The sequence below is a fragment of the Eucyclogobius newberryi genome, unplaced genomic scaffold (genome assembly GCF_026437365.1).
Source record: "Eucyclogobius newberryi isolate DKJ021-1_F unplaced genomic scaffold, fEucNew1.0.hap1 SCAF_6, whole genome shotgun sequence".
Taxonomy (NCBI): Eukaryota; Metazoa; Chordata; class Actinopteri; order Gobiiformes; family Gobiidae; genus Eucyclogobius; species Eucyclogobius newberryi.
Genome location: NW_027316278.1, coordinates 22,309,832 through 22,336,373, shown reverse-complemented (window position 1 = coordinate 22,336,373; position 26,542 = coordinate 22,309,832). Strand labels below are relative to the sequence as shown.

At 39.5% G+C, this 26,542-nt stretch overlaps 5 protein-coding genes across 6 annotated transcripts; 3 read left to right on the top strand and 2 right to left on the bottom strand.

The window, feature by feature from the left end:
* Positions 1 to 1,065: 1,065 nt before the first annotated feature.
* On the bottom strand, positions 1,066 to 2,778 carry gpx8 (glutathione peroxidase 8 (putative)). Its single transcript, XM_072433095.1, has 3 exons — positions 2,534 to 2,778; positions 2,122 to 2,383; positions 1,066 to 1,342 (listed from the first exon to the last, which is right to left on the bottom strand). Exons 1-3 carry the CDS (start codon positions 2,738 to 2,740, stop codon positions 1,179 to 1,181), a joined length of 633 nt encoding a protein of 210 aa, XP_072289196.1. The 5' UTR covers positions 2,741 to 2,778; the 3' UTR covers positions 1,066 to 1,178.
* A 1,184-nt stretch (positions 2,779 to 3,962) lies between these two features.
* Positions 3,963 to 8,625, top strand: LOC140346873 (cell division cycle protein 20 homolog B-like). The gene is made up of 9 exons (XM_072433092.1): positions 3,963 to 4,028; positions 5,757 to 5,808; positions 6,385 to 6,468; positions 6,549 to 6,766; positions 6,878 to 6,972; positions 7,367 to 7,583; positions 7,856 to 7,981; positions 8,060 to 8,183; positions 8,398 to 8,625. The coding sequence occupies exons 2-9, from the start codon at positions 5,757 to 5,759 to the stop codon at positions 8,493 to 8,495; spliced, it is 1,014 nt and encodes a 337-aa protein (XP_072289193.1). The 5' UTR covers positions 3,963 to 4,028; the 3' UTR covers positions 8,496 to 8,625.
* Positions 8,626 to 12,797: 4,172 nt separating this feature from the next.
* LOC140346874 (granzyme K-like) lies at positions 12,798 to 20,124 on the top strand. 2 transcript variants are annotated; one of them, XM_072433093.1, is made up of 5 exons: positions 18,814 to 18,925; positions 18,993 to 19,137; positions 19,209 to 19,356; positions 19,511 to 19,783; positions 19,898 to 20,124. In XM_072433093.1, the coding sequence occupies exons 1-5, from the start codon at positions 18,865 to 18,867 to the stop codon at positions 20,054 to 20,056; spliced, it is 786 nt and encodes a 261-aa protein (XP_072289194.1). In that variant the 5' UTR covers positions 18,814 to 18,864; the 3' UTR covers positions 20,057 to 20,124. The 2 variants fall into 2 exon arrangements, with proteins under 2 accessions (XP_072289195.1, XP_072289194.1); XM_072433094.1 differs by lacking the exons at positions 18,814 to 18,925; positions 18,993 to 19,137 and adding an exon at positions 12,798 to 13,084.
* On the top strand, positions 13,179 to 14,082 carry LOC140346876 (granzyme K-like). The gene is made up of 3 exons (XM_072433096.1): positions 13,179 to 13,310; positions 13,494 to 13,769; positions 13,896 to 14,082. The coding sequence occupies exons 1-3, from the start codon at positions 13,299 to 13,301 to the stop codon at positions 14,046 to 14,048; spliced, it is 441 nt and encodes a 146-aa protein (XP_072289197.1). The 5' UTR covers positions 13,179 to 13,298; the 3' UTR covers positions 14,049 to 14,082.
* A 1,897-nt stretch (positions 20,125 to 22,021) lies between the features above and the next one.
* On the bottom strand, positions 22,022 to 25,756 carry areg (amphiregulin). Its single transcript, XM_072433116.1, has 6 exons — positions 25,645 to 25,756; positions 24,978 to 25,151; positions 24,498 to 24,726; positions 24,025 to 24,195; positions 23,239 to 23,361; positions 22,022 to 22,342 (listed from the first exon to the last, which is right to left on the bottom strand). Exons 1-5 carry the CDS (start codon positions 25,679 to 25,681, stop codon positions 23,259 to 23,261), a joined length of 714 nt encoding a protein of 237 aa, XP_072289217.1. The 5' UTR covers positions 25,682 to 25,756; the 3' UTR covers positions 22,022 to 22,342; positions 23,239 to 23,258.
* Between the last annotated feature and the right edge of the window lie 786 nt (positions 25,757 to 26,542).

Below are 26,542 nucleotides of genomic sequence, written 5' to 3'. Positions count from 1 at the left end.
CGCGTTCCTCTCTAAACTTTGCCGCGTTGACGGTGTGTGTACAGTCTCCATTAGAAACAGAGACACAAAGGGAACTCCCGGTAAGAGCTCTTTAAGGCGCAGAGTGCGTGTTTCCCGCTGAATCGTGCGCGTGCCGGCAGTATTTAGGGAGCTGCCCTCGCACATGTCCAGGAGTCAGCAGGTGCACTCAGCACAAGACTGGTCCAAACTCAGCTCCTGGAGAACCTACAGCGAGGACATGAGCACAAGACTGCAACACACCAGTGAGGACCTTACTGAATGGGTGAGCTGACTGCAAGTAAACCCATACATACAGGAACACTTCTCTAGTATTTACACAGTAGAAATACAAATACTGCATATTTATAAAATGTGTATTTCATGTGTTTTCTCTGAACAGGTCGACAAGAGAAGACGCCTGCAATCCAGTTTCAAGGTAAGAGGAACTTTTTTGTCAGATTTGGGAACTCTGTCCTAAAATCATTGGCTGGACTGGAGGTGAGGCAGTTTGTGATTATCGGCTATAAACTGCACTCCTCACTTTGGTTTACAACTTCACGTGTGGATCTGAGTGGATATTGAAATCAAGTGTTTCTGTGGCTGGCTTGGTGGCAGTGTAATGTTAGCTGACTGGCCCTTTGTCAACTCACACTGCAGTGCTGCCTTAACAGTCACTTTGCTCTTCAGCTATAATATTATAACGCAAAACACTGAACCCTCCCGGCGGTACAGAACCAATGTACTCCAGTGAAATGTCTTTGTCAAAGCTTGGTCATTGTAGATGGTTAGGAGGCAGTGTCTTGTTAGCTGGTTTAAAGTTCAAAATATGCCAGCTTACCTGCTGCTGCCCGCTAACTGTCCACACAACCGTAACCATAACAGACATGTACGTTAATCAGATGGAGGCCTACCAACAAATCACAACCATTTGCTGTAAAAGTCACAAATCCACTATACTAAATATCAACAGTATTTGTTTATTATGAACAAGAAACTCATGCATAACATCAATTTGGTCGAAGCACTTCAGATAAAATTACTTAAAAGTCTTTTTCAATGCAATGATGCCGTCTGTCCACAGGATGTTGCACACAGGTGGTCACGGTTAGAAGATGCATTATCCTCACCACAAAAGAGTTTTCTCTCAGAACACAGGAGACATAAGTCAGTAGACTGTGTCATAGCTCCGCTCTCCTCTTTAAGATGATTTCTCGTACCATTGCCCTTGCATCCTCACGCACACTTTCCAATGGTTCAGTGTTCTTCCAGAATCGAACCACTTTTCCTTCTGCATTCACAAGAAACTTCCAGAAGTTCCACTTTACTGTCTTCTGCACAGAATCTGAAAAATAACGGTCATAATGAATTGGCGCATGGAAACAATGAAATAAAATAACTGGTATTATTCAAAATGTGTGATATGAGACTCTTTGGGGACATTATTTGCCTGTGTCTGTGTTCGCCCTTCAATAAACTGCAACTGTCCATGTTCTACCCCGAATGAACAAGAGTAACTCCTCAAACCGAATCAGTATAAGTGGGAGAATAAGTCCCATCATGTGCAGCAAAGAGGATGAGCACATTTTAGAGCATTTTACCACACTCCACTATGTTGTTCCCTGAAATCAAACCTCTGACAGGCAGCAACCAAAATATAGCCAAGTGTCTGGCTGTGCAATTAACCAAACTTTATGCAGGACTGAGATTTAAATGGTGAGGTTCACACACAGCCCATCTTCTTGACAGAAGCATGTAAAAGCATGTATTTGGAGTAGAATTCTAACTTTTGAGAAAGAAATGTGACTTATTATTAGAGTTAAATGACACTGATTGAAGGTCTGTCTTGTTCAGGTTCAAGGAATTGTTGAAAGCCAATTTAATAAGACATAAATACAAATCTGAACTCTGAATTGATCAATAGCCAATAAGCAAGGGTAGTTTCTCTCATATCGCCCAGCCCTTGTCTATTGTCAATTCTCCCTGCAATAGAGCTTTTTACAAACTTGTAACAATCAATAAATGAATCAGTAAATAAATCTTTCATAAATAACTTTTTAAGGGCATAATAAGTGACTCTAAAACACACTTATACACAGTTATAGCGGCCTGTGCTGCGTTTACCTGAGAGGAATTTGAAGGCAGGGTCCGCTTCTGTGCCCAGCAGTCTGATCTTGCTGAAGAAAGGAAACGTGACTCCGTATGAAGACTTGGCATAATGCTCGATGTCCCTGCTGGTCCCGGGCTCAGTGTCTCCAAACTGACCGCAGGGAAAGGCCAGAACGTTGAAGTGAGACGTGCCCAGCTCCCGGTGCAGCTCCTGGAGAAACTGGTAGTTCGCCTCCGTCTTGTCGCAGTAACTCGCCACGTTTACAACCAGAGAGACCTGTGCGGACAAGAACGAGACAACAAGACACTTCAAAACTACAACATGCAAAAGATAAATGTGCACATGATGGTGTCGTTGGCAGCTCGTGGTCTTATTTGTGCTCAATCCGCGGTTAGTGAGGGGCGATAGCTGCTGATGTGGACTTACTTTTCCTCTGTACTTCTCCAGGGAACACGTCTTTCCCTTTGCGTCTCTCACGTCGAAAGAGTAAAAGTCTTTTGGCTTTCTGTGCTTCACCAGCTGGGTCTGCAGAAGGAATAGACATCCTACACCCACGGTCATACTCAGAAGCACCGTCAGGCGTTTGGCTCTCGGGCTGGAGGACTTCGCAGGGTAGCCCCCTAAAGCCTCCATCTTGGAGGGGGAAGAACTGACTGAGGAGGCGGAGGGCCCCTGCTGGAGCCTCCAGTCCTCAGATCGCACAGAAGCCCCGGAGAGCAGAGCCTGAGGATTAACTAAGGATTAAAACATATATAAAGCTACTCAACATGTGGGCACGGATTCATTATAATTAGTTTGAAATACTATTGCAACTTTGAAAGAAACCTAATCAGATTTTAGATAGATAGATATAGTGAGTTTTATGACTTGTCTTGTAATGTAAATCAGTCTGTTTGTTGTCTGTTTGTTTTCCAGGTGCAGAATGACAGATGTTCTATAGCTTATAGACTCTTCAGAAGGCGGATTGATCAGAAGAACAGGGCGGGCGCGCCTGCTGCCAGCACTCCTCTGCCCACCAGGGGGCAGCAACACACCAGCTTCATGTTGGACACGGTGCGTCAGAGACTGTGGCTGGACTCACCGCCCAGACCTCACCCTGACACGGACCACGCGCTGTGTCAGACTGATGCTAAAGGTGCTTTTCATTGTCATCACATGAAAGATTTGATTTCATTGGTGTTGTTACTTATGAGGAAAGCTAAAAGTGGTATTATTAGTAAGATAATCCCCATTGCCCTCTCCAGTCAGTTATATTTACTAGAGTAGGTTTTTCAGAATCAGATCAGAAGCAGAAAGGGTTTATTGCCATTGTTTATTATCATAGTAGAAAAAGCTTCAGTTGTAGTCATCTGGACTCAGTTTGAAAAATTAGACGTTTCGACTCTCATCCAAGAGTCATTGTCAATTAGATCGAGAACTCCGATATTAATACTGTTCTGTGGTAAGACCCGCCCATCTTACCACAGAACAGTATTAATATCGGAGTTCTCGATCTAAATTCTTTTATTGACAATGACTCTTGGATGAGAGTCGAAACGTCTAATTTTTCTAACTGAGTCCAGATGACTACAACTGAAGCTTTTTCTACTATGAAAACGCCTGGACGAATGAGGGATTACACCGACATTGTTTATTATCATAATTCACAAACAGAGGAACTTGTCTTGGTGATTCGGTGCCACATAAAACAATGAACAATGAATAGGTTAAAAAGTTAAAAAAAGAAATTGTAGTTTTTTTCTTGCAATAACAGCACTGTAACACAAAGGTGTAATGTTGTCTACTAAGATTGTATGAGCTCATCTGCTTTATTTCTGTCTTTTCTTCAGCACAAACAGGAGTGGTGTCCCAGAGAGTAACGCTCCCACCACATACCAGCACCTCGCACAGACCGCTTCACAAGGACAATGCAGCGGAGCCGGTTTGTTTCAGAAACCTTAACATTCTCATTCGGAGGCCTCATTCTCAAAGTATCTACTCAAGGCTTTTTTATTCAGATACATATACTACAGAGGATAATATATGTTTGAAGGCCTAGTGACTAGAAATGATCAGGCGCAACAAGTGTGGATTTTTCATTGGAATATCAATGAATAATGGCGGTGTAATCCCTCATTGTAATCCTCATCCAAGAGTCATTGTCAATAAAAGAATTTAGATCGAGAACTCCGATATTAATACTGTTCTGTGGTAAGACCCGCCCATTGGGAGGAGCCTTCCTGAAGTAGAAAGAGTTGTTTGTTTCAACAGAAACTCCCCCTTGTATCTACCGAGCTAGCCTATTCAGAATTTTAATGGGCTATTAGAATCCTCTTTGTCTTTGTGAGACCCTGGCTCAACCACCCTGAGTACCTGATTAGCATCTGAATGTCCTTGTCCTGGTCCTCTACCTTTCCAGGGGTTCAGTAACCCATTATAAATAACAGGAAGATTAAACCTTAGCCCTCCATTTCTGTTTAAAGAAGGTCTTTCTTTTTTAACAAAAATAGCTTCCTTGACTCCTCTTTCAAACCATCTTTTCTCCCTGCTTAAAACCTTCACCTCACCGTCTTCAAACGAGTGATTAGAGGCTTCAAGATGGAGATGCACGGCGCTCTGAGGTCCTGAACTAGTATTTCTTCTGTGCTGATAAAGCCTCTTGTGTAGAGGCTGTTTTGTCTCACCTATGTAACGTTCTTTACAGCTTTCTTCACTGCATTGAATCGAATAAACCACATTGCTCTGTTTTTGAGTCGGCAACTTGTCCTTAGGATGAACCAGTTTTTGTCTTAAAGTGTTTCCTGGTTTATTCCCTGTTTATTTTAAACCAGGAAACACTTTAAGACAAAAACTGGTTCATCCTAAGGACAAGTTGCCGACTCAAAAACAGAGCAATGTAGTTTATTCGATCCAATGCAGTGAAGAAAGCTGTAAAGAACGGTACATAGGTGAGACGAAACAGCCTCTACACAAGAGGCTCTATCAGCACAGAAGAAATACAAGTTCAGGTCCACAGAGCGCCGTGCATCTCCATCTTGAAGCCTCTAATCACTCGTTTGAAGACGGTGAGGTGAAGGTTTTAAGCAGGGAGAAAAGATGGTTTGAAAGAGGAGTCAAGGAAGCTATTTTTGTTAAAAAAGAAAGACCTTCTTTAAACAGAAATGGAGGGCTAAGGTTTAATCTTCCTGTTATTTATAATGGGTTACTGAACCCCTGGAAAGGTAGAGGACCAGGACAAGGACATTTATATGCTAATCAGGTACTCAGGGTGGTTGAGCCAGGGTCTCACAAAGACAAAGGCCATTAAGATTCTGAATAGGCTAGCTCGGTAGATACAAGGGGGGAGTTTCTGTTGAAACAAACAACTCTTTCTACTTCAGGAAGGCTCCTCCCAATGGGCGGGTCTTACCACAGAACAGTATTAATATCGGAGTTCTCGATCTAAATTCTTTTATTGACAATGACTCTTGGATGAGAGTCGAAACGTCTATTTTTTCAAACTGAGTCCAGATGACTACAACTGAAGCTTTTTCTACAATGAATAATGGCCTTTTCACGTTCCAGTACCTGAAAGCCGCCATGTTGACTGAAAACCTGTGTCTGGGAAACAATTGTGAAAATTAAACCATATTACAGGGCTATATTGAATAAATTAATTACTTTTTCCCAGATGATGGTGTGGAGACCAGTTGGTGAAGACCATGCAGAAATCAACTGTCCTGGTACTGTCCTGTGCTTGTGGTCAACGTACACTTTATTGTTGAGCTGGAGGATTTGACCTACAGTGTGGTGCATGTTTTGGGTTGATGGGAGGAGTGCTCGGGTAAAACACACCCAGACACGGGGACAGACATGAGGTCAAGTCTCACTGACCTTAAGAGTCTTAGATTATAAATGAATATGTAAAATGAAAAATGGCATAACAAATTTTATGTAACTGGATTAGAATATGCCACCTGCTTGTTTCCATGGAAATGTTATTACTTATCTGGAGTATACCATAATGTGATAGCAAATTAATTTACCCTGCATTTATTTTCGTTTTCACAGTTTAAAAATACCCTGCATTTTTACTATGAGCGTTGTCGCCTCTTAACAGATCTGATCTGTAACATGGTCAGGTGGCGTCAGCTGCTTGTCTCTATGGAGATAGTTAAGTATAATGCGACATTCTGGGCAAAGCAATAACCACCATGGAGACAAGCAGGCGGAGTAACCTCTTTCAGAAACTATACAAATTGTATCTTTAAAACAGAATATAATGGTCACAGATGTGATTCATCTTCTTGGTTCTTCAGATGATCTACAACCATTTTGTGTTTTAAGTGCACAGTCCGAGTCACAAATGAGCCTGGCTGCTCCATCACTAGTGGACGACTACTGTAAGACAATGTGCTTCTTTGACAACAAAAATGACAATTGTAACATTTCTAATCATGTTTAAAACATTTTTTTCTCACAGACACTAATCTTCTCGACTGCAGTTGCGATGGTGTGGTTGCTTTAGCCCTGGGATCCTCTGTTTACTTTTGGAATTCAGAAACCTGTGCTTTAGTGGGGCACCTGGCTCCCAAACTAACTCCAGGGCAGGACAGTCCACACAGCCAAACAATCCTGTCCTTATGCTGGAGCCGCGATGGCAAAGGGCTCTGTGTTGGGAACAGAAGAGGTGACACAGAGGTAGAATACTTTAATGGAACAAGACTCTGCTTGTGGTTTGCATAAGGCTGTGAGGGGAAATGATACACCTTAAATTATGACAGTTGATGTGGTCTTTCTGTTTGACTTCAGTTGTGGGACGTGGAACGTGGTTTCAGTGAGAAGTGTCTTCCGTCTCATCAGTCCGCGGTGAGAGCTCTTTCCTGGAAGCAGAACTTAGTCAGTAGGTGGGGTTTAAATTCATATTTTTATTTATCATATAAACCAAAGTCTGTCGTCCGGGTTCGGACTGACTGGTGAAACGAGCCTTGGAACTCTCCAGTCAGAACTAAAGTTGTGTGAGCTGGTGTCACTGAGGGGTTTTCTGTGCTTCTAAACCTAGTTCTGTCTTTTTAATGTTTTATGTTTCTTGTTTAGTGTAGATGTGTAAATGTTTTATACTGTGTGCGGACATTTGTCACCCTTGGAAAAGAGGTCTCAATCTCTATGGGTTCTTACAGTTAAATAAAGCATAATAAATACAATAAAGTCAAAGTAAAGTACATTGCATTGCATTTATGGATGTCACATTATAATATTTTATTCAACCTCATGAACTTAGCATCCCTGATTGTGTTGCAGCGGTTCAGACCTGGGACACATCCAGCACTTCGACCCCCGTGTAGGAGCCCTGGTTGGGAAAGCCACTCAGCAGGGAGCGCTGTGCAGTCTGCAGTGGTCAGAGGATGAGCTACTGGCCAGTGGTTCCACAGAGGGCGTGCTTCACGTCTGGGACAGCCACATTAACACACATTTACAAGAACCTGTCACTACAATGAGACAGATTACGTCTGTAAAGGTCAGTGGAACATCAGAACATTTCAAAAAACTACGTGGGGTTATAGTGTCTATTGCATGTCAAGTACTCTTTATATGGTAGTGACAATAAACATCTTTGAATAAGCCTTGGTTGTCGTAGTTGCCCTGGGGCACAGTTAATGAGGCGAGGCAGCCATTTTGCACCTATGGTCCTCTCCAACCAACGCCAAACAAACACTCCCCTTGTTTTTGGTTGTAACTCAATCTTTAATCTGCTCTGTGATGGTAATGTGTTTATTGTATTTCTGCTAGGCAATGCATTGGTGTCCATGGCAGAAACATACAATAGCAACAGGCGGGGGATGGAAAGACGGAGAAGTGAGGATTTGGGACACCGAATCTGGGACTTGTCTGACCTCTGTCCAAACAAACTCCCAGGTTTAACTTATTTTATTTAGTCTCACAGCAGAATATAAGGGGATCAAACGTGTCTTATGTGTGCATGTCTGCTTTCAGGTCTGTTGTCTCAGATGGAATGGAGAGAAAAAGAGTCTGGTAACAGGCCACGGTGTTCCCCAGCACCACATCTCGTCCTGGCTCTGGGACAGCCCTGATCTTACCTTGACTCACCAGTTTTCAGGTGAATGAAACAATATGCACCCAACTATTAAGTGGGGTTATGGAACAATGACTTAATCTCTTCTCTTCAACTGTTATAGCGTTCAGATATTATAATAACATGATGAGTAAATTGAGCAATTCATATAATTATAGCTTCTAACCTATACGTTCTACTCACGTGCTGCAATATATTACTAGAACACGTTATGAGTCCTGTGCTACTTTCATTTCAGGTCATTCAAAACGAGTCCTGCATTTGGCCTTAAACAAAGATGGCTCTCAGATCTTCACAGCTGGAGCAGATCAGTCAGTACAACTCTGGGACATGTAAATATTATATGTGTCTGTCTTTCTCTATCATAAGAAGTGAAAGAAGTCACTGAGCTTTCTTGTGGTTTGCTATAGACAATTCCGTTTCCACCGCTCTGCTTTAAAGAAGACAACTGAAGAGTATTTAGTATTACATAGCTAAAATGATTTAACATTTTGTTAACTGTACATGTTGTTCACTGTAAACGGCTTAATAAAAGAAACAGGTCAATTGAAGTGCTGTTTAAACTGCAGAACTGATCCACTGATTTTAATTTACCCGTTTTAATTCTTGCCAAAAAGCCACATCACATTGAACTCTACCTGTATCAGCTGGAGTCTGAAGTTTTTGAATAATCACAAGTAAGCATAGCAATGGTTATAAAAAAGTTGATATTTCCTTTAAAGAATGTGTTTTTATGTGCAAGAAAACACAGATTACTGCATGTGGCTTTGCATTTTGTTGTGCAAAGTGTATTAATTACTTTAAAAAAAAAAAATAGGTTAATAATAATAATAATAATTGAATTTAAATACGATAATTGCATATAAAGCAGGCCACTTGTAGTGTCAGTTGCTACTCTGCTGGTTTTGCATGGATGTGAACTAACCAGATAATTTACATTTAAAAAAAAGAAGGTTGTTGTGGTGATGGTGCTTTTGTGTGCAACAAGACCCCTGCAGCATGCGACGAGTCTTCTCAGCATGTGAAGGTCAGACCTCAACTCACCGCAGGCTGAAATAAGGCAGAAGTGTGCATGCTTTCTCAAGTACAAGTCAAATATAGTATATAGTATAAAAAGTAAATTTATTGGTAAGGCCCAATTTGTAAACAACAGTAATTCAAAGCGCTGTACATAAGCATGCTTCAACATTGCACAAGCAACAAAATAAATAAAACACCACTGATAAAATCACATTGTAAGTGAGCCCAGAAAAAAAATATTTGAGTGGTCATACAGCGGAACAGAATGGTTTTGAGTTTACATTTGTACTACCTCAGAGTAGAGGCCTGACTCATATCTTCAGGAAGACTGTTCCAGATTTGATCACACAGATATTACGTCTGTTTATTTTGCCGTTTCTTCCTCCTTGTGCATATCTGTGTGCGCAAAGGAATCTGGGCAAGTGGTAAATCATTGGCAGCTGGATTATACTCTGAACAGCCACAACTAAAAATAACTTGTAAGAAGGTGGAACTGTTGTGCTATATATAGAACCAACCTTTACAACCTGAACGTTGAATATTCCCATCAGAACTGTTCAGATGGACATGGTGCAAGAGGTAACCATGCACTTCTTTCACACTGACAGGTCCTCATTTCGTCCTCAGCGATAATACTTGCATTGTTATAGAGTGTATATTGCTACACAGTATATCTTTCAGGGCTTAACATATTTTAACAGGCTTAAACTACTACAATTAGACTCATTTTGTCACCTGTCATGGACTTAAGATAATGTTGACCTATATTGTACAAAATAAGTACGTAATAAGTCATTCAGGCCTATTTTCTGACCACACAAAACGCCTGGATCTGCCCTCTGCTGGTATACAGAGCAAACAGTTTAAGTAATGCTAAAAACAATAGCTTCCAACTGATAAATGCATTTTAGTGGATCACAATTTGAGAGCTAAAATGGCCAGAACTACTAAAGCATTGTTGACTTTGAAGCAAGACTAACTGTAAAAGATCAACCTGGTGATGGCAGGCGAGTAACCGTAGCTCCGCCCACTCACCCAAGCTTGCGTCATTGTGAGTACGTCAGCTCCCATGGTATAAATGCCCTGGGTTGGCAGGTACAGTAGGTTATTGGGAGTTTAACAACATCATCCTGAGGTGGGAAACAACAAAACATGACCTATTCCAGCAACTCTAGGTTTACTTCTGAGACAAACTTTCTGCAGCAACTGGCCGTGCTGGGTAAATATTGACTTGACATTCTTTGGTTTTCAATTTTAAAACTGTCAGATTGCTCAAGATGTTTTACTTACAAAAAATCACACGCACCTCATAAAATATGTCATGTACAATGAGAAGCAGTTTAATAAATAGAAGTCAATTGGAACAGCCCCCTATTCACTTTCTTTTGTAATAATCTGCTCCTGTTTAGTTTGACTGCACTTTCTGGTTTAACCAGCTCAATACTTTATCCTCCACTTTATGTCAAGTGTATTGTCTCTGTATTGCATGCACACAGTACATGAAATATCTTATCTGATTCCTTTGGTCTCCTTTGTTCACCTTCTAGTGGTGTGCCACGGCTTGACAGTGGCGGACAATGTGCCGCAGTACTTCCTGGTTCAAAGGCCTATGTCCTGGGACCAATCGCAGGAGTTTTGCATGAGACATTTTGTAGACCTGGCTGTCATGAACACAGAGAGACAATACTGGCACCTCTACAATGATACTGATCGAGAGGAAGTTAGCTTCTGGATTGGCCTGCAATGTAGTCAAGATCATAGCTGGTCTTGGGTGAATGGGGAAGGTCTGGACTATGATCAGTGGTTGGTCAACATTGTGGGCCACTGTGGAAGTTTTGAAGCAATGCTGGATCAAACCAATAAGATGTGCTCACGATATTTGGATGAGCACCATGCATCTGTCTGTGAAGGTAAGATCTTATTATAAATAATACATATTTCCCCTAGAAGTATCATATAAGTATGTTTAACTGTTGATGTTTTGGTTGTCCAGTTAAAGCTTTCGTGATGTTTTGTCTCAGGACCCTTGATGGTGGGACCACAGAATGTGTCGTGGGTCTCGCACTTAGACAGTGTCTCTCTGAGCTGGAATGTGTCCACTTTCATGCAGAGGACGCATCACAGTTACACAGTGACCACATGCTCCAGTGACTGCAGTAGCTCCACTCACCAATCCCTCAAAGGCACTGGCTCCATCACTGTCCACATCTCCAACCTCACGTCAGCCACTCACTATTCCTTTGAGATCACCGCTTCTGTTACCAGACCTGACAACACAACGGGGAGGATTCGTAGCCTTCAGTCTGGTCCTACTACTTTGTATATTAAAACAGGTAGGAATTTTTTGCAATTCCATCACATATTTTTATATAGAGTTAAATCAACTTCCCTTTCCTATTGGTCTTTTCTGTTACAGGAAATAATGTTCGAAATATTATAGTGAAGTTTATAAAAGTCCTACTTTTGGCTCCTTCACTTTGGGTTCTTTACCTTGTCTTAAAAAAAGGTGAGTGTGAAATACTTTCACTTTTTATGGGTTTGTATGAGCCCTGCTTTAATATATCCTCTTATTCAATCTTGTAGGAAAACTGAAGGAGTTCAATCAAGACAGGTTACCCATGGAGGCGTCTTCAGAGGACACAGTTGTTGACATGTTTTTCTTGAAAACATGGGGGATTGGATGAACAGCTCATTGAAAAAATAAGGATGTAGAGCGAGCACCCACTAATCAAAAGAGCTGTGGTTTGTTCTCAGTTACCTCAAGTGCATCAGTAAATTCTCAGGTAAATGTAGACCTACATTTGGCCCTGTGAACAGTTATACTACTTATGATTGAAAATGAATCAGAAGATAGTGATGTGACTGATATTTGGCCAATCAACGGTCAGCTCGGGCCTGATCAAGAACCTCTGTTAAAGAAAGGTCATATAACTTCTTGTTAAACCAATGAGGACATATACTATGTCTATGCCTTGTAAATAGTTTGACTCCAGGGCAGCGTGAGGTCTTTCTGTGCAGTTTGCATGTTCTTCCCTGAAAAAAAGATTCTGAACGTAAGTGGGACTTTCCTGGTTAAATAAATGATCATAACTTTGGGTCACAATTTTCAGGAAATAATGTCTACGCCGATACCAATATCCATTAAGAATAAATTGATTTGAATGTCTTGCCTTGGACTGTATTCATTGCCTGCTGAGCTAGTCCCTCCTACTTTCTCTGAGTAACATCTAATAAAAGTGTGTAGTCTTGGGCATTCCAGACAAGTGTATTAATGTAATATTTTATAGAAATAAAGCTACACCTTCAGAGCATGCTCCTTTACACACCATGCACACCTACCCCCCTCCCCTCGCCACAGCTGAGGTGATGATCACTGACAGACACAAACCACCATTTCGAGGTTCACAGTTTAATTCTGGTGAGTCACACTTAAAGCTTGGAACAGGCCACATCCTGAAAATGTGTAAAGTAAAGTTATTATGAAAGTACAATCACATGACCATGTTCCCCTCTGTACATTTGACAGCATTTTTTAATATAGGCGGAGTCAAGGGGTCAGTTACTCTTTAAAACCGAAATTCAGTCAAACAGCACTTATTACTTCACAACCAATCTCTGAGAAGAAATGAAGATGATTCATCCGAGACTTTCTTATGTGTTTTTGCTATCTGCTTTGTCTCTGGTCTGCACTGGTGAGTAACAGTGTTGTATTTGTTACGTGATGCTTGAAGCAATGTTAATGCTGCTGAATGTTTCACAGGAAATGGTGTTGAGATTATCAATGGTAAAGAAGTGGTGCCTCACTCAATGCGCTTCATGGCTCTGCTGGGAAACAAGAGCAGAACATTGTGTGGAGGAACGCTGATTAGTCCAAAATGGGTCCTCACTGCTGCGCACTGTTACAAGTACAAATCTAAATCAATAACATAAAAGTAAAACAGTGAAATGAAATTGTAATTTACTAATTCATTAAATTTCAGTGTGAATTATACAATACAAATAGTGTTGTTGGGTGTTCACAACATCAAAAAAGCAGAAAAGGATTCGAGGCAGGTCAGGAAAGTGAAAGACTTCATTAAACATCCCTGCTATGATGCCCAAGAAAGAGTAAATGACCTCATGCTGATAAAGGTATATATCTGATGCTCTGTGTCTGCATAGAGGTAGATTTGTGACAATATGACATTTTACATGACAGAACTACTTTTTGGGACTATGGTTAATGTGGAATACTTCAGAACAGATCTTCAGCAACATTATAAATCTTTATGCATACTAATTTACTGCTGCATTTTTATATTTCTGACCTTTTAGCTGGATAAAGCTGTGAAGATGAGCAAGACTGTGAAAGTGCTGCCTCTGAGTAAAGCTGTGGTGGACCCTGCAGCTGGCAGCACCTGCCTGGTTGCAGGATGGGGCGCAACCAAAAACAAAGCTAAGAAAGGTTCAGATGTTTTGATGTCGGTCAATGTGACTGTGGTCGACCGGGTCAAGTGTAACTCTGAGCAGTACTACAACCTCTCCCCGATTATCACCAGAGGACAAATATGTGCCGGCTCAGATGGAACTAATGTCGCGGACTCCTGCCAAGTGAGAAAACTTTGATTCAAACTATATTCACAAACAAATGTGGTGACACTTATCAAATATATTAAAAGCACTGAATGTTTTATGCCAAGTACAGCAGTGGACATTGTGACATGGTTTGTGTTGCAGGGAGATTCTGGAGGACCACTGCTCTGCAAAGGAAATCTAGTTGGTGTTACCTCCTTTGGAATCGATTGTGGAGTCATCAAAAAGCCTGGTGTTTACACCTTTCTCTCCGAGAAACAACGGCAGTGGATAGGAAACACAATAAAGAAGTCTTGAATCTAATTATTATTGCTCTCCTACAAGTCCAATATTGACATTTTTGCCATAACAATTTGTTTGTCTGTTTAATATTTTGAAATAAAATAATAGTTGTGGGATTGGGGGAAAATTGTTTTCAAAGTGTCTTTCTCACCATTGTCCTTGACCACAGTACCCGAGTGGGACATTTTCAGCAACACCAAATGCTAAAGCTAGTCTATTGTATAAGGTCTACATTAACACTGTAGTTTTTGTCTTCTTGATTACACACTCCATGGCCTGCTCTTTTTGTTGTCTTCACAAAGGGAACATATCTAGGCTACATGGTATTTCAAGGATATGAGGGTTTGCGTTCAACACTTTATCACTAGATGGTGCTCAATCATCCTGTTTCAGATCAGAGGTTCTCAAACTTTTCACAACTTTTCAAACCTTATGTAACATTTGGCTTTCAGAGTACCACCAGATCTAAACCTATACTTTAGCAGGTCTAAATTATGGCTAAACATGGTCTAAAAATCTGATCAAATAATGATTAAACCAAAGGAGGGCAAAAAAATGTATGAATGTCTCTAATTAAAAAACAAATGGTCAAACTGCAGAGCACTACGTGTACCAGTTAGAGAAAGACTGTGTTATTTTATGTCAGTTAATTATTTGTTATTTTCTAAAACTGTAACATATGATTTTATTTAATATTAATTTCTGTTTGATTTATATTTATTTGGGGAATTTATATTTGATGTATGATGTTGTGGGTTTTACTGAAACAATATACAGCATGAATAAATGTTCCCAAAATAAAATAAGTGCAACACACTATAATCAAACCCTCAAATCAATATCAAATATAAATTCCCCAAATAAATATAAATCAAACAGAAATTAGTATTAAATAAAATCATATTTTACGAAACCTTCTCCCATTTTCTTTAGCCCCAACTCATCTAAAGATGGTTTAGACGACATTTTCTCTCCACTGAATGTATTTAAACTGTATTCATTCATCAGTTCTTGTTTCTGAGAGGACAGTTGGTTCAGAATCACACTTGTGCCACTGCATTGTTGGGGGTTGTTTTCAAATATCTGCAAACTAGTTCTCCAAATGTTCACATTGTCATTCTCATTTGTTACGTTTTGATTTTGCAAGGATGTGAACTCACCAGATGTTCATAAGAAAGGTTCCTGTGGTTATGATGCTCCGAGTGCAAAAAGACCCCGGTTGCATGTGATGTGTCATATTCTCAGAATCAATGCGTGAAAGTCAGACCTCAACATGTCGAAAGAGTCAAGAGCGGGAAGCTGGACTCAAGCCGATTATTATTACTGGAGTATATAAAGTAGACTTCAAAAATGGACAGCACAAATACAGACCATCAGCACAGGAACTCCACAGGGCTGTGTACTTTCTGCAATGCTCTTCTCATTGTGCATCCACTGCTGCACCTCCAGCCTCAAGTCATTAAAGCTGATTACGTTTGTGAATGAGGCTGCCCTCATTCCTGAGCACCTTCATCCAAGTGTTAGCCTACCATGATGTAAAAAAATAAAACAATTAAAAATATAAGAAAAGTATTTAGCTTTATATAGTGTAGTAATAGTTATATGTGTGGACAAATCTGCAGCAGGTGAAAGAGTCCATATTCATGCATCAGCAGCAGGATAGGAATATGGACTTGTGATATGAATCTGATATGACATATCAAACACAATATGAGGCTCACTAATAGCTTTTCTTATTGACAAACTATTAATGTAGTGAATGAAATGAGGGCTTTGTGTTTGTATTCACAGTCACGATAGTGTGGACACAGAGCACAGTAGCTTCACTCTGTTAATACTTCATTACAGTCTGACATGTGCTTTTACCTGTTGCTCCTGATCTGTCCAGGTTTGCTCTGGTTTGGGTGTTTTCCCCACAGAGATGTCATCACAAAAGTTTGTTTTTGGGTTGTTAGCTCCACATTAGTGTGGCTTTTAGCGCCGCTCTAACGTTTACAAAACTGTCTCCTTTCTTTCTTCCCTGTGAAGCCACACGTCTCTGCTCAAGTCTGTAAAGTTTAGTGCACGTAGGCACTTCTCAGCTCTCTGCACTCGCTCCAGCAGCACAGCAGCGCTGAGCAGCGCGGGGACGCTTGGCTGCTACTGCGAGACTTTTAGTTTTGGCTATAATAACACTACATATCTATTCAAAATAGATAAATAGATTTTTTTTTTGCGGCCCGGATAAAGATGGGGCCCCGCATGTTTGACACCTCTGGCCTAACCCATTTCCACTGCCACAAACCTCCCCTGCAGACTCTGTTTGTAAGAGGCCGGAGCTATGCATAGGGGTTGTCTAGAGTCAGGAAGTGGGTTTGTGTTTAGCTGCAGCTCGTCTTGATGATCGACGGAAATTGAAGTGTCCAATGAGAGGGTAGAGAAAACACCCAATAGGGTTCAACCAGAAAATGCAATGTCGATCGACACCGATCGGATCGATTCCGTTTTTGCTTTTACCGAACGCATTGCAAACCAGTTTGTATCCATAGTTTACTTGATAGAATTTCAAAGGGAGATCCAGGGCATCAACCCACATCAACCCTGTTTGTAATTCAACTTAGGTGTGATTGATTTTTATGATTGAAGAGACCTAATGAATATTTGATTTAAGTTAGACTTCATTGTCTCACAGCAGCATTTGTCTTGGGCACATAGTGCCTATTTGCAAAGACAATACAAATAAAATTGTGCAGACATAACTATCACATTTTCCCTCTCTATGGTGCTCCCATGGTATTTTAATTTGGAATGCTGCTGATACAGGCAAAATTGTGCACGATAAATTTACATGAATAAGTTTATCCAGAGTTTAAACAGTGGGACAATTCATGTGGAAGTTACAAAGAATTATTTGTCATATGCAAGTATTTTGCATTGTTTTGCCCACATAATTGAAAATATCACACAAAAAATAAATAAAATCTTTAAGGTATATTCAGGCACTTTCACAGACCTCTATATAAAAATTGTAATGTCATTTATGCCCCACGTAGATGATGTGGACCAATTTTGAGGTAATTCGGTCAAAAATCCTAAAACTAGTAATCCCCGCTGGTGTTTCAATCCAATATGGCCAACTTCCTATTTGTTGGAGGGTGGAGCTATTATTATTTTTGGGTTTATTTCAGTCTTAGTTTAAAACCTAGCATTGTTCCAAATGAATACAATTGGCCTAATCCAAAAAAGTGTCAGAATTCCCATATAGGTACATTTCCAGGTGGCGCTGTTGAGTCATTTTATTTTGAACATGCAATTTGACCATTCAAACAGGATTTTTTTTCACTGTGCCAATTTCCATATTTTGTACCTGGCGCTGAGGGCTTCAAATTTGTAATCTTCCACTGAGAAAAAAGAAACTGAGCTTTTATATGTGGTTTCCTTCTGTTATTACATTTGTGGAGAGTTATTACGTCCCAAAAATTTAATAAATTCCCACAAATGTAATAATTATTTTGTTATTACATTTGTGGTAAGCAAAGCTATTACGTTCATGGGAATTTATGACATTTTGTGGGTTTATTCAGTTTAAAACTGACCATTTTTTAAATTACGTTAGTTTATTACAGTTTATTAAAGTTTGCGGGGATTATTACATTTGCAGCTGTTACATACGCTCCAGTGACTGCAGCAACTTCACTCACCTCTACACCAAGGGCACTGGCTCCATCACTGTCCACAAGTTTGTCTCGTCCTTAGATCACAGTGGTCCTCAAAAAGAATCCCTTCTGGGAACTGGCTGCATCAAGACTATTCTGAAGCTTGCTCTCTTTATGTCAAAGAAGAGTCTCTTATACTTATACTTACTTACTTATCTTATCTCTTATCTTATACTCCCGAGTGACTTATATGTGATATTATTTGTTATTTTCAACTTGCAACCGCATTTCATACTCCAGTGCAACTTATTTATGTTTTTTTCTTGGCTGGTGCGACTTATACTTTGGAAAATACGGTATTAATGACATTACATCTAAATACTAATGGTCTTTGTAATGAAAAAAAAAGAAAGAAAATCAACCATTTTTAATTTCCAGGATTGTAAAACCTAAGAATTGGAATACAAAATGTAGAATGAATTTAAATGTATTTAAACCAGGCACTGCTGTAACTTACATGCAAATGAGTGGTTATCATTTGCAATATTTTGATTTCTCTCCTCAAATTAAAATTGATTATGATCTACTTAATTTTAGGCCCTCTTATTTCCATTCTATACTTCACTATTCATTAACTATCATTTATGCTTACATTGATTTAAAAAAAAAAAAGCTTTTACTGTTGCCATATTTTATACCATAATAATTAATAATTTTACCTTTCAAATATTTTAAATTGTTCTGTTGCTTTATTTCTTCTCCTATAACGTGCAATGACTTGCATTAGTCTTTATGGTGTTTGTTGCCATTGTGGGTCATTATCAGTCATACGAGAAGCCTCTTCACGAGCCTTGTGCACACACGGCCTCCTCTGCACCACAGCAGATGCAAGTGGTACATGAGAAACACAAACCACATCTTTATGCGGTCAGAAAGACTTCTTCTGAGTCCTGCTAGTTCTGCACTAGCTTCATACTATAAATACATATAGTAGGTTACCGGTAATATGAATTTACTATTTTAGGTAAGTTTAGTGTGATGACTTGATACAGACTTACATACTGTCAATCACATGTCCAGGCTCCGCCCTAAGTTCTTCTTCTCAGCCTACATTTGTGAGCATTTCCTTGATAAAGGGGTCATTGCTCTTTAAAACAGAGACTCACAACAACCACGATCTTTAAGAAGAAAGGAAAATGATTGGCCCTAGACTTTCTTATGTGTTTTTGCTATCTGCTTTGTCTCTGGTCTGCACTGGTGAGTAACAGAGTTGTATTTGTATTGTGATGATTGAGCAATATTTGTGCTGCTGAATATTTCACAGGAAATGGTGTTGAGATTATTAATGGTAAAGAAGTGGTGCCTCACTCAATGCCCTTCATGGCTCTGCTGGTAACTGAGAAGGGACCATCGTGTGGAGGAACGCTGATTGGTGCAAAATGGGTCCTCACTGCTGCGCACTGTTACAAGTAAGCTACTTGTTAATAAAAATAAAGACAAGTAAATGTTATTTTACTCACGGATGTAATGCCATTGTTAGAAATTTCCCAATTAAAAAAGTGATGCTGGGTGTGCACAACATCAAAAAAGCAGAAAAGGATTTGAGGCAGACCATAAAAGTGGAGAACTGCATTAAACATCCCTGCTACAACGCAGAAGAGAGGGTCAATGACCTCATGCTGATAAAGGTATGGACACTGATTTGGTGTTGGCAAAGAGGCAATCAAAATATTAATAAAAATAATCCTTGAAAAAATTACCATAAAAAATGCTCAACTGGAAAATACTCACAACATCTTTAATTTTCAGCAAAATGTGTATATTTCTTCCTTCTTCCTATAGCTGAAAGAATCTGTGAAGATGAGCAAGACTGTGAAAGTGCTGCCTCTGAGTAAAGCTGCGGACCCTGCAGCTGGCAGCACCTGCCTGGTTGCAGGATGGGGCAAAACTGATACCAACGCAGAGAAAGGTTCAGATGTTTTGATGTCGGTCAATGTGACTGTGGTCGACCGGGTCAAGTGTAACTCTGAGCAGTACTACAACTTCTCCCCGATTATCACCAGAGGACAAATATGTGCCGGCTCAGATGGAACTAATGTTGCGGACTCCTGCCAAGTGAGAAAACTTTGATTAACACTATATTCACAAGAAATTCAGAAAACAATTAATTTAGAAAAGAAAACCTATTAAAAGCATTGTGGATATTGTCACATTTGGTTTGTGTTTTAGGGAGATTCTGGGGGACCACTGCTCTGCGAAGGAAATCTAGTTGGTGTTACCTCCTTTGGATTTAGATGTGGAGACATCAAGAAACCGGGAGTGTACACATTCCTTTCCAAAGAAAATCAGAAGTGGATCGAAAAGACTATGTCTGAAATTTGTGTGTAGTAATAGACAAACCGGTCTTTATAATCTATTATCAGGCCTTAGATTAGATAGATGGTGCTCATCATGTGTTTTAGGTCATTTCAAATATTATTGCTATAGAAAATAAATAAAACATATTTTGTTTAAAGGTTTGGCCTTTTCTTTTCTTTGCATTGTTTCATATCCATCATCAATCAGTGTTTGTGAACAATGCCGTGCACAGTTGGTACAGAATCATGCCTGTTTAACTAGACAAACTACACTACATTACCAGCGTCTGTAAGTACAGTACTGTGGGGGTGCCTTATGACAGTTACCGGTAGTAACCTGTACACAAGTGTGAACGTTTAACCACACCCAGTTCCAGCTAAACCTTTTTATTCAAACGTCATGTGAGTTATATGTGACTGACCAAATATCCATTCCTGCTGTATTTACTGTCTGACACAAACCTTCTGGGCTCACTTTGATTCAAGTCAAACCACACCTAGAATTTCATATGCAGCTAAAAAAGCAAGAAGTTAGCCTATTGTTAAACTGTCTCTTTACAGAATGTGCCCATGGATGGCTTTTTCTACTGCAATCGCATCCCTCTGGTGGCTGGACACTTGAACATATCTTCTCTGCCCACGATTCAAAAGCTACACTAAACCCAATTGCAAGAGAGAAAGCAATTTAGTCTGACTTTCTTTACTTAACTTGGCTCATATCCACATTAAACGTGACTACTAACCTACTTGAGAAACTCCACAGGCAGAGTCAAAGTGAAATTACTCACGGGTTTCAGCCATAGCAGATATCTATTCAAAACAATACATTACCGGTATATATTTTAAATGAGCAAATCGCCTGTAAACAGGAATCGTAAACCACCAAATGAATTTACGTTTAGCTAGCCGCACTAACCAAAATAGACATTAGAGAGTTTTAGCTTTCTAAATGACAACAGATTAGTGCATATAACTAACCACCACTGACTGCAACAGGGCCCTTTATATATTCTAATAATGATAATAATAATAATAATAATAATAATAATAATAATAATAGATAATAAATAATAATGAAAATAATAATAATTACATTTTTTATTTATTTTGCTTAATATAGTAGAATAAAACGTTCCTCTTAAATGTAGATAATTTTACAGTAAAGTAAAACTGAAAACTGAAGCACTAAGTCCACTTTTTGGGGGGGGTTTACTTTATTTAATTTTAATTTATTTTACTTATCTGTTGTTTTTAGGCTTTTAGCATTCAGATACCTGCTTTGGCTATAGCCTGTAACTTCAACATTCCCAAAATAGTTCCAAGAAGGCACACCTCTACTTCATTCAGCCGCAGTTCTGGGAGGGTTTAGTGGAAATATTTATATTGTTGCCCTTGTGCAAATAATAATGATTATGTCCATTCAAATAGGGAACATGCAGCAGGTAGGCTCAGCAGGCCACGATGTACTTTTATGTCAGCTACACAGTTATTATAATTGTGATCTATTATGTCTGAGATTTTGGAACAAGTAAGTGGATTTAATTTGATGTTTGTGTTTGGATGCATCCTGGGAATCCATGTTGTAATTTAAAACAGCACTGCGTAAAGTGTTGGAGGTTGTACATTATTCACTATTGTTCATTATTCCATAGAAAAATGAAATTAAATCTATTTGCGAGAACAATCTCAATGGAGATAAACTTAACAAAAAACTAACCAAGACAAGCAGGTGGAGGCTCCTCCAGGAAAAGTAAGAGTCAGGTTTGTGGAGATGCAAGCCTGTTCACAGTGCAGACACCAGATATTCAATACAACGAAACATAAATATAAATAAATAAATGCTATTATTTTAGTCTTTGATCTTTAAGGATATTTATTGTTGTGAGTGTGTGAGTCAAGCCAGTTTTTTTGCAAAAAGAGAGTGTTTATGAGCAGATAGACATCCAAATCAGACGGGAATGTAAATAATATGCAATTCAAACTAAGAAACAAACAATTTCCATCATAACACTGAGACATTTTATTGGTAATCATTTTCCATCCCTTTTCCAGACTGAGATGAATTTGTCTGACCTATAACAACAGCAGCGCAATAAATAAAATACTAGCTATAAACTTTTAAGAAAAGTGAACGCTCAGCGTCCACATACAGTACAGACAGTTTAGCAATAAATAATCACACTACAATAAATTACATTCTAACAAGAGCTTCAGATCATTCTTTATCACAACTACATCTACAAAAGCAGCCAGTTCTACTGTTCTCATGCGTCCTTGGAATCTGCTGGGCTGCTCTGTCTTCGCAAGGTGTAGCTCACTGGAATAAAACAAACAATAGACAGAAATAACATTTAGTTTTTTTTATAGAGTTGTTTGTGTTTTATAACTTGTCTTCAATGTTTAAGAACTTTAGGCAGGAAGATCATATTATCTATCCATCTATTATACTATTCTAACATTTCATTGTGTTGTGCTATGACGTTGCGGAAGCTACAAATACCACACTTGTTTTGCTAAACTGGCAGAGGCTGCGTGTGAGTGAGTGTGTACCCGCGCTGACCACATGTAAGTACTGCGATTAAATACTTATAATCCACAAATCAACAACCGCTGTGCTATTTATGAACGCCAGGTTATTCTTTACGCTGGAGCCCGCAATTATTACAAATGACATGATGCAACTGCCTTTACTCAACAGCCACTGCAATCACAACAGAAGCCGACTCTTTCATGTTTGGATTAACGCTTAACGTGCGAATCACATCCGGATGTTGGCCTTAATTGTGGAATAGTTGTCATTACATCATCACTACAATGCCCAAGTTACAGCGTCGCTTTAAGGAAATAGTGTCGGTCATTATGTGTAATATTGAAAGATTGATTGGGTAATATTGGAAAAAAATTGGAAAAACATGCAACATTCCGGAATAATGACGGAATATTCCTTTGGAGCTTATGTCATGTTCTTCTGTGTTATAAACAAAGTCTCACCAAAATATATCACCCTTGTAGTATTTTTGTATTACTGTCCATTCACTAAATAAAAACAACTTAATTTTCCATTTTTAAACAATTTACACAGTCACATTGAACCGCAGCGAGAAAATATAAAAAGGGAGAAATCTAAAAAAAAATTTAAAAATATGTCTGTACTTAATTGTAACACTTCCTGCCTTGTCAATGTGTGAAAATCGGGGGGAAATGACTCCATACCTGGCAACAACGTAACACCGTCACACCGCAGCATCACTAGGGGTTTTCTGGAGTTTCTCTTGTTCTTTTGCTGTCCCGGTATTTCCAAGATATGATGCCAGAAAATTTTTATGAGACCTGTAACTAGAAAAACAAGGACACAAAAGCAAAATCTTTACCATCGGGTCATCCTTTAGAGCAGTGCCTTCCCTTGTGGCTTCTCCGCAGTGTAGGTTTCATTGCTTTGACTTCGGCCGAATGAAATACAATAGAGTTTTTCTGTTTGAAGTTCCATACAGGTACACAGGGCTTTATTCATATGGTCTATATTTTCATAATAACTCTTTAAACGAGTGATATATTAAGCTTAATCTTGTTGTAACTTGAGCTTCTTATAAAAAAAACAAAAATAACTTACAGATTGTTAAGTTGCATTTGTCTTGAACTATTGACTTTGCTCCATTTACCGACACTTTGATTTATGATTTAGTCACAGGCAGATAAAAAGTGGTTACACAGCAACAGCAATCACTAAGGGAGTGTGGAGGTATATTTACATTTATTGGCGTCATACGTACAAACTAAAAGCTTGTTACCATTTGATCAAACGATCTAATAAACTCAATGTAGAAGGTGACGTGAGTGAAAAGGTGTGTTTGGGTGTGTTGTCTGCCTTTGATGTGTTACCAAGCAAGATAAAGAGAGGCTCTAATGTGCTTTTATAGCAAGTTAAAGTTTTAGTGTGAAGGGTTTTACCTCTGAACTGCATCTGAACCTTTCATAAGTGAAACATAAGAGTAAACTCACTGGGCACATGTCATGAGGACGATGGCCATGCAGCTGATGACGGACAGAACCACAGCGATGACGACTAACACAGTCTGAACCAGCTCTGTGCCACTGCCCTCGTCCTCTGAGGGCCCTTTAGTCTCCAGGGTCTGGATCCCACAGCGTAACCCCATGTAACCCTTCATACAGCTGCAACAAGAGGCACAAAATGTTAGACAAACATTAGTATTTGTGTGTATTCATTTGCAATCACTGCATGCATGGATCTGGGTTGCAACTAAGAGCAACTGTTCTATTCAGTCCTGAGCCTATGCAGTAAATGGGGTGCACCAAATACGCATTTTTGACTCCAGTTGTGAGGTTCCGACTTGATAATAATTTTGTCATTTTTTCCAGAATAGTTTTACAAAACAGAATTGTCCAAAGGAGCCCTGTAGTTCTTCTGTGTACAGTTTGAGTATGTGATATCCAGTGGAGTGAGCTGTACTCACATGCACACAGGCTCGTGCAGCCCCTCCAGGTAGTAGCAGTTCCCGTGGATGCAGAAGTCCAGGTGAGTGGAGGTGCAGGGGTTCTCTGTGGTGCTGAAGCCTGATGTGTATCCGCTCGTGTTGTAAGTGTGGTCCGGGTTCAGGGCCGTGGTGCTTTTACTTTTCACTCGGTTTTTCCTCTTTCCTTTTCCTTTCCTCCTTTTTCTCTCATCGTTATGGATGTTAGACACTGTAGGCCGTAAAGTGAGAATATTACAAATCTGAGAGTCATTAATATCACTTTGTCCCATCATGGTGATATGAAACCCAAAGGTTGGTCACAAGGGGGGCATAGTTCACTCAAGTTTACTTTACTCATGTTTCAGTTCTTAGCTGTTTTCAATTGGAAATTATATCATATATAGAAAAACATGACAAAATGCATATTGAATTAGATTGATGTAATCAGGGACAGTAATTGAATGGGTAGAATTAAAATACCATGAGTGTGTGCTGCCCCCGAGTGCTCTTCATCTAGTTCCATCAGCTCCAGATCCTCATCGTCATTCAAAGAAGTGTGGAGGCCCTCTCCAGAGGCTGGACCCCCCGTCACTCCACTCAGTTCTGTGGAGAAGGTCACTTCTGATCCCCACACACCAAGAGCGCTGCACACTACTGTAGACATCAAACAAGAGGGTAACAATTACAAGTGAGAAACAAGCAGGAGACACGGGTCAAAGAACAAAGTTCATTCAGTGTTTCACTTTTAAACTGTAAGTTCAACTGTTACAACAGTCAGTGTATTATCAGTTATTTCATAAAAGTAATGATACTAATAACATAATGTTTAATATTATTATGTTAAACTACAATTGAACACAATTCAGTGTATTCCCTCATTTGTCCAGGAGTGTTCAAAAACAGTGCCCAGATGACCACAACTGAATCTTGTTCTACAATTTAACCCAATGGTTAACATGACCATGTTAACTATACAAAATAAAACCAAACTTAACCATTATAATATATTGGTTCACTGAGATTTCTTTACAAACAGAGGCCAAATTCTTTCGACAGAAATTCTTTTCAGAGAAACAGCTGAATATGACAAGCCTTGTCTTGTAGTTCACAGATTCACAAAACTGTCCAAATACAGGTGTAGACTTACCATAGGACAGGAGGCAGGTTTGGACGAGAGTGTTCATATCCCAGAGCAGACGAGTTGTATGTGTCCTTATGTGTCTGTATATGTCCGTATGTGCGACTGGGCTGCTCTGCTTGTGCTTCACACCTTCCACTGGGAGCAGCTTTTATAGAGCTCATTGGAGCCAGCGCCTGCCTCTGCTCTGTGAGGGTGTGTGCCCGCATGTTTGCACAATATGCATGAAGGGGCTGGTGGACGTCTGTGTGCATGAGTGAAGCCCTTAATGTGCCTCTGAAAGTCTCCAAAAGCAAAAGGGAAAAGCCCCTGGCAATGCACTTTAGTTCCGGTGTTTTCTGACTCATTACTTCTGTCCAAGAATAATCGGTCTGTTCACAGATCAACATGGTGGTCATTGTCTAATATTCATGCCTCCTCATGCTTCCCTGTACACAATTACAGTTGTATGAGCAAGACTGGCTGGTAACAATACAATCTGAAACATCTACTCTTCTAGAAATCTAGTTAGAAATCTAGCTATAAAGCTATAAATACTATAAATGTTATTAAAAACAAACCCTGGTGTAATTCAGCTTGATTTACTTGATCATTGGATTTTTCAATAGTTTAAACTAAATGCATATATTTTACATTTACATTTATAAATATTTTAAGATAATTAAGTTATATCCATATACATTTCTCTGTTTACAATTAAGTGTACCATCAGTGCGTTGACACAAGAATACAAACTCATTTAAGGAAATATTAGATTAGAGTTTACGTGGCATCAGCCTGTTTGATTTGTCAGTCAGTTCAAGGATTGCTGCTGTTTCTGTTTTTTGTGCATATAAATTAGCAAAGACCTTGAGGCTTGGGCGTGGATGCACGTTTGTTTTCATTTTACATTTGTTGTGTCTGCGAG

Coding starts and splice junctions, on each gene's coding strand:
- gpx8 (XM_072433095.1), bottom strand. CDS start 2,740: ATGGAGGCTTTAGGGGGCTACCCTGCGAAGTCCTCCAGCCCGAGAGCC. Junction 2,384..2,533: donor TGGAGAAGTACAGAGGAAAA/GTAAGTCCACAT, acceptor TTGTCCGCACAG/GTCTCTCTGGTTGTAAACGT. Junction 1,343..2,121: donor TGCCTTCAAATTCCTCTCAG/GTAAACGCAGCA, acceptor GTTATTTTTCAG/ATTCTGTGCAGAAGACAGTA.
- LOC140346873 (XM_072433092.1), top strand. CDS start 5,757: ATGATGGTGTGGAGACCAGTTGGTGAAGACCATGCAGAAATCAACTGT. Junction 5,809..6,384: donor TGCAGAAATCAACTGTCCTG/GTACTGTCCTGT, acceptor TTGGTTCTTCAG/ATGATCTACAACCATTTTGT. Junction 6,469..6,548: donor ATCACTAGTGGACGACTACT/GTAAGACAATGT, acceptor TTTTTCTCACAG/ACACTAATCTTCTCGACTGC.
- LOC140346876 (XM_072433096.1), top strand. Junction 13,770..13,895: donor ATGTCGCGGACTCCTGCCAA/GTGAGAAAACTT, acceptor TTTGTGTTGCAG/GGAGATTCTGGAGGACCACT.
- LOC140346874 (XM_072433093.1), top strand. CDS start 18,865: ATGATTGGCCCTAGACTTTCTTATGTGTTTTTGCTATCTGCTTTGTCT. Junction 19,138..19,208: donor ACTGCTGCGCACTGTTACAA/GTAAGCTACTTG, acceptor TGCCATTGTTAG/AAATTTCCCAATTAAAAAAG. Junction 19,357..19,510: donor ATGACCTCATGCTGATAAAG/GTATGGACACTG, acceptor TTCTTCCTATAG/CTGAAAGAATCTGTGAAGAT.
- areg (XM_072433116.1), bottom strand. CDS start 25,681: ATGAACACTCTCGTCCAAACCTGCCTCCTGTCCTATG. Junction 25,152..25,644: donor AACCTGCCTCCTGTCCTATG/GTAAGTCTACAC, acceptor TGATGTCTACAG/TAGTGTGCAGCGCTCTTGGT. Junction 23,362..24,024: donor GTCCTCATGACATGTGCCCA/GTGAGTTTACTC, acceptor TTGTTTTTCTAG/TTACAGGTCTCATAAAAATT.